The sequence below is a fragment of the Chiloscyllium plagiosum genome, chromosome 18 (genome assembly GCF_004010195.1).
Source record: "Chiloscyllium plagiosum isolate BGI_BamShark_2017 chromosome 18, ASM401019v2, whole genome shotgun sequence".
NCBI classification, from domain to species: Eukaryota; Metazoa; Chordata; class Chondrichthyes; order Orectolobiformes; family Hemiscylliidae; genus Chiloscyllium; species Chiloscyllium plagiosum.
In genome coordinates, this window is record NC_057727.1 from 1,378,597 (window position 1) to 1,385,316 (window position 6,720).

The 6,720-nt window shown below is 41.5% G+C and overlaps 2 protein-coding genes across 2 annotated transcripts in view; one reads left to right on the forward strand and one right to left on the reverse strand.

Moving 5' to 3' along the window:
• LOC122559181 overlaps positions 1 to 3,474 on the reverse strand; it is a 27,166-nt gene extending 23,692 nt beyond the window's left edge. The window contains exons 1-4 of the mRNA XM_043708562.1: positions 3,431 to 3,474; positions 2,181 to 2,430; positions 1,985 to 2,052; positions 354 to 477 (exon numbers count right to left, since the gene is read on the reverse strand). Coding sequence (XP_043564497.1) covers positions 354 to 477; positions 1,985 to 2,052; positions 2,181 to 2,383 — 395 coding nt within the window. The 5' untranslated portion in view covers positions 2,384 to 2,430; positions 3,431 to 3,474. The remainder of the gene's footprint in view (positions 1 to 353; positions 478 to 1,984; positions 2,053 to 2,180; positions 2,431 to 3,430) is intronic.
• A 252-nt stretch (positions 3,475 to 3,726) lies between these two features.
• The window catches only part of cfap100 (cilia and flagella associated protein 100), a 58,560-nt gene continuing 55,566 nt past the window's right edge, over positions 3,727 to 6,720 (forward strand). The window contains exon 1 of the mRNA XM_043708613.1: positions 3,727 to 3,742. Within this exon, the coding sequence (XP_043564548.1) occupies positions 3,727 to 3,742 (16 nt within the window). The remainder of the gene's footprint in view (positions 3,743 to 6,720) is intronic.

The window sequence follows — 6,720 nt, forward strand, 5'->3', positions numbered from 1 at the left end:
GGGTTTGGAGGGATATGGGCCGGGTGCTGGCAGGTGGGACTAGATTGTGTTGGGATATCTGGTCGGCATGGACGGGTTGGACTGAAGGGTCTGTTTCCGTGCTGTACATCTCTATGACACTATGTGGCAAGAGAGAGCATTATCCATGGAGCCACAGTTGGAAAAGGCTGTGGCTTGAGAGAGGAAGGAGAAAAATCTTTGGAGGTAGAAATGTAAAGATGACAGTCAACTTTCCAATGCACTTACTCATGCTGAAGCAGTAATGCTAAAATGAATCTTTGCCAACATTGCACATGAATCATTATCCAATATGTTTTGAGTATTAACATCCACCGTGATTTAGAGAAACATACCCTTCAGCTGACAATTGTGGAGGCGTCCTCTGAGGAAATTTAATCATCAGTGAAGATTGGATACGTTGTTCACTTTGATTTTCCCTGGAGGATGTTGATGATGTATTACAGCTTTCATCTTGCACTAAAAAATATAAAATCATGTGTGTTTATGTGCAGTTAGAATTTACATACGAATTTGCTACGAGCAATCCATGCAATGAAATTTACCCATTACTTTGTGGATAATTAATTAAAATTGGACCAGAATATAGAGCTTTTTGTATGCAGGAATACTCATTGATCTACTGTACCTACCTTTATCTTGATACTGTCAGTGCCTGGTGTCCTTCAGAGAGAGATAGAGTTAACGCTTCCAGTTCAAAATGACTCTTCTTCTGAACACATCCTCCTCAGTTTTCAGTTCCAAGCAATAGTCATTTTGGACTCAACGAATGAACAGTTTTTCTCCCCACAAATCCTGCCAGACCTGCTGAACTTTTCCAACACTATATTTTTTCTAAAGACTCTTTGTTTCTGTTGAGGATTCAGTGCTTCCAGCTTATAAAAGGCACAAGTCCAGTTTCCTGGTTGAGTCCGATAACACTCAAGAAGCTCAGCACCATCCAGGAAAAAGCAGCTCCTGGATTGGCAACCTACCTAACACCAATGTTGCCTTTTCTTTCTGTTGCCAGACCTCTGAGGTTCACATGCTGCAGCTTCTGAATTAGAAAACAATGCAGTAGCAGGCTGATTGGTATGTGAAGAACCTCTCAGTGCTACGTAACTTAGAACATTTTCCAATACCTTCAACATTAACTCCCTCCTCCAACGATAGACAGTGGTGGCAGTGTGCAAGAATCATGAGATGCACAGCAACAAATCACAGATGTGTCTTCAATAATACCTTTCAAATCCACAGACTACCATGTAGAAGGGCAGCAGATACATGGGAACACCACTACCTGCAGCTTCTTCTCCAAACCACATACCATCCTGACAGGGAAATATATTGTTGTTCCTTCAGTATTGTTAGATCAATATCCTGGAATTCTTCCTTACCAGCTTTGTGGGTCTACCTGCAACAAAGGATTGCAGCAGTTCAAGAAGGCAATTCACCATCACCTTCTTAATGGCAGTTAGGGATGAGTAACAAAATACGGCCCAGCCAGCAATGGCCACATACATTGAAGATATGAAGATTCAGCACTGGGAGGGTTTAAATAACGTGCAGGACACAACAGTTTCCTCATTTCCTCTCCCCCCACCTTACCCCAGTTCCAACCTGCCAGCTCAGCACCATCCTCATGACTTGTCCTACCTGTCAATCTTCCTTCCCATCAATCCACTCCACCCTCCTCTCAAACCTATTACCTTTATCCCCACCCCCTCTACCTATTGCACTCTTAGCTACCTTCTACCCAGCCCCAATCCCCTCCCATTTGTCTCTCCACCCCTGAGGTTCCCAGCCTCATTCCTGATGAAGGGCTTTTGCCCGAAACATCAATTTTCCTGCTCCTCAGGTGCAGCCTCATGTGCTGTGCTTTTCCAGTACCACTCTAATCTTGACTCTGATCTCCAGCATCTTCAGTCTTCACTTTCGCCTAGAACATAACACTAGTCAATCAATATATAAGTTTGTTATTACTAACTTCTGTGGTGAACAAGCTCTCCCCTTCCTTTTGGATCCAAATATAATGTTGTAGAAACATGATGGGCCCTATAGAAATAAGAAAAAGATGACTGCATTTTACAAAATATTTGTCTTGTTCCATTTACTTCATGCATCATAAACATTTGGTGAACTTGACAGTTGATACAGAAATAATACATGAATAAATATGAGACCTGTAATAATCCAAAAGGAATTTAGCTAAACAAGCATCTTTCTCAAAACCCAATTCCGATTTCAGCTGCTGCCAGCGATCAATCTCTAGGCCAATATTAATCATTTGCTTCCTCCGCAAACGGTATCGTTCCAAACGTCGTCTTTTTGCTTCTTGCGGTGCTAAGTAAGGCTGGCGACCACGTTTGGACGAAGACTGAAACATAACCGTAGTCACTATTCAGGCTTATCTGAACTGCTTCAGCACATGAACTGAAATATTAGAAACAAAACAAAGAGTGAAGCAGCATGTAGCTTTGTACATTTTGTTTAATACTGTTGAAGATATTAACTCTTTCAAAAGTATACAAATACCAGCCTGATGAAAACGAGGGGTTAGATACAACAAAAGATTCCTTTGCTCTTTTAAACTACAAGTAAAACTCCCTCGACACTGATCCTATCAAACACTCCCAGAGCAGATACACCACGGTTTTAGATGCTTCTTCTACACTGTCTGAAAGAAATCTATATCATGAATAAATCAATCTAACTGCTCCTATGAAGAAGAAGAACCTGCTCCACAGATTGAAGACATGTAATGTGACGTTGTTGACTCAGTTTAATTCAGAACATCTCTCCGTTAAGTATAGGCTGCATTACCTGGTTTTACTATTCTGAATGAGGTTGATAGCTTGTTATAGCCAACACTGTCCCTTTCAAATCTATAACTGTATTATCTATTATTCATTACACTTCCTGTGAGAATGTGTCCAATTTAGAGAATCACTCTGCATAATCCAATTCCTCCAACCCCTTAGTCATTGACTTTCTTCCAACTTTTGCAAATGCTTTGTTTTACATCATATCATGCACGATGGATTATATTGTAAAAGGAATAGTATCTATATCTTGGTAACCCTCTCTGAAACCTCCTCCAGTCCAACAGTCCTCCTCATCTCTGTAAACGCCTCTAAATCATACAATCTTATCTCTGTTACCTCCTCGTACCCCTACACTTCTATCTCTGAAACCTCCCCCCAGACCCACAAAACCCTCCCTAAATCTGTAATCTCCTCCAATCTTGACAAACTTCCCAAACTCTGTAACCTCTTCCAGCACCCGTGGTCCTCCCTATTTTTTGTAACTTCCTTCAACACCCCTATCTCTATAACTTCCACCAGGCCTGATATCCCTCTCTCTGAAACCTCCATCAGACCCTACAAACCTCTGTACACCTTCAACACTAGCTTTACATAAATTCTAAATTTACTTTGGCCCAGAACTGGTGACTGTGGCTGAAGCTCTGGAATTCATCTCTGCTACACTCTCTCTCTTTACACAATGATTAAACCTATGCTTCAATATCTATTCAACTGATCATAAAAAACTCGGTGGTGCCATTAAATTATAAAATGTGCTATCACTAAATTTCCTTTGTCCAGGATGTTTTTCATTTGCTCAAACGTATCCCTAATGTACCAGAGCTAACTATTGTCTGAGCCACAGTCAGGTGAACAATGTTGAAACTTTTTTACTACAGTGACAGTCTGGGGAGGTGACGGCCAAATGGATTATCACTCAAGTACTAATCCAAAGATCTAGGTAATGCCCTGTTGGACCTGGGTTCAAAATCTGCTTATTATCTGGTGTGTGATTGATTGGTTTATTATGTTTGGGCTTTGTGGCAGTGGTAGTGTCCCTATATCTGAACCAGGAAGCCCAAGGTGTGTGATAACACTTTAGAATAGTTTGATTAGAAAATATCTGTAGGTTCGACACCAATTCAAACAGTTAATGTGTTTCTAAGTTTGATATTTGAAACTTGGTCTTGTTCCTACAAAACTGTTTTAAAATCCCTGGATGAAAATTTACTTGCAGCTATATGTCCAATATGCAGGGCAGGGAAGGAGAAGGTGGGTGGACGTAGGAGGGGTGTGTGCGAGAGATGGGGGTGCGAGAGAAGTGGGGTTGTGAGAAGAGGGGGACTGAGAGCAGAGGGGTTGAGGGGGCAAACAGAAGAGGTAGAAAGAGAGAGGGGCAAGAGTAAAAGGCCATAAGACCATCGAGTCATACAGCATGGAAACAGACCATTCGATCCAAACTGTCCATGTTGACCATGATCCCGAACTAAACTTGTCCCACCTGCCTGCACTTGGCCTTCATCCCTCCAAACATTTCTTATTCATGTACTTATCCAAATGTCGTTTAAATGTTCTAACTATACTTGGATCCACCACTTCCTCTGGAAGTTCATTCCACACATGAACCACACTCTACATAAAAAAGCTGTCCCTCATGTATTTTTAAAATCTTTCTCCTCTCACCTCAGCAATATGCCCCTAGCCTTGAAATCTCACACCCTAGAGAACAGACAACTGTCATTCACCTTATCTATGCCCCTTACAATTTTATAAACTTCTTTAAAGTCAGTCCTTAACCTCACACACTCCAACTATCCAGCCTCTCCTTATAACTTAAACCCTCCATTTCCCGCAACAGCGTGATAAATTGGGGTGGCACAGTGGCTCAGTGGTTAGCACTACTACTTCACAGCACTAGGGACTTGGGTTTGATTCCAGTCTCGGGTGACTGTCCGTGTGGAGTTTGCACATTCTCCCCATGTCTGCATGGGTTTCCTCCGGGTGCTCTGACTTTCTCCCACAATCCAAAGATGTGTAGGTTAGGGTGGATTGACCATGCTAAATTGCCCATAATGTTCAGGAACGTGTAGGTTAGGTGCCTTAATCAGGGGAAATGTAGAGTAATAGGGTAGGGGAACAGGTCTGGGTGGGTTAATCTTTGGAGGGTCGGTGTGGACTTTGTTGGGCCAAATGGCCTATTTCCACACTGTAGGGGTTCTATGATGATTGAAATCTTTCCTTAACCCTCTCCAGGTTAATAATATCCTCCCTATAACAGGGCGACCAGAACTGGACACTGTACTCCAGAACAGGCTTCACCTATGTCCTGTACACTTCAACATGACATCCCCGACTCCGATACTCAAAGAAAATCTGACAGAACAGCTAATGCTGTGACTAAAAACAAAAACAGAATTTGCTGGCAAAGCTCAGCAGATCTGGCAGCATCTGTGAAGGGGAATCAGAGTTAACGTTTCATGTCCGATGACCATTCCTCAGGCCCTTCACCTGATGTAGGAGCAGCACTCCATAAGCTTGTGATTTCAAATAAACTTGTTGGACTGTAACCTGCTGTCGTGTGAGTTTTGACCTTTTCCACTCCAGTCCAATACTGGCACCCCTACACCAATGAAGGCAAGCATGCTAAACACCTTCTTAACTACTCTGTCTACACGTGATGCAAACTTCAAAGAATTATGCGTCTGAACCCCGGGGTCTCTCTGTTCTACAACACTACCCAGACTCTACTTTTAATTGTATAAATCTTGCCCTGGTTTATATTACCAAAATACAATACCTCGCATTTATCCAAATTAAACCCCATCTGCCATTCCTCAGCTCACTGACCCAATTGTTAAAGATCTCTTTGTAATCGCAGATAACCTTTTTCACTGTCCAGTATACCACCAATTTTGGTGTCATCCGCAAACTTACTAACCATATCTTTTATATTTTCATCTAAATCATTTATATAAACGACAAATGAAAGTAAACCCAGCACCGATGACTGTTGAACACTGCTGGTAACAGGCCCAGTCCAAATAAACAATCCTCCACCATCACTCTGTTTCCTGCTGTTACCCAATTTTGTATCCAACAGGGAAGCTCAGCCTGAATCCCACAAGATCTAACTTTACTAACTAGTTTACCACGTGGAACTTTGTCAAAGGCTTTACTAATGTCTAAGTAAACAACGCCTATCACTGTATGCTCATTAATCTTCTTGGTTACTTCCTCAAAAAACTCAATCAGGTTTTTGAGACATGATTTCCCATGCACAAAACCATATTGACTATTCCCAATCAATCCTTACCTCTCCAAATGCATATAAGTTCTATGTTTCAGAATCACCTCCAACAAATTACCAACCATCAAAGTCAGAATCATGGGTCTAAAGTTCTCAGGCTTCTCCTTATATCCCTTCTTAAACAAGGAGACCTCACCTGTAGTTATGGATGAAGCAAATATGTCTGCAACAGGCCCCATATTTTCCTCCCTAACTTGCCACAATGTCCTGGAATACTCTAGATCAAGTCCCGGAGATTTATCTACCTTTATTTTTTTCTAGAACCTCAAGCACTTCCTCTTTTCTGTAATTTGAATGGTTTTCAAACTATCAATATTTATTTCCCAGTTCTCTAGCTTCCATTTCTTTTTCCACAGTAAAACGGGTAAAAAATATTAATTTCTCTCCCATCTCCTCTGAAATTCAACACAAAGATGACCTCTTTGATCTTCAAGAGGCCTACTCTCTCCCTCTGCTCCCTCACTCTTAACGTACTTATGGAATCTCTTTGGATTATCCTTATCTGCCAAATCTATCTCATATCCTCTCTTTGCCTTCCTAATTTCCCTCTTAAGAATACCTCTACACTCTTCATACTGCTCAAGAGATTCATTTGAACCTAGTTGACCAAAC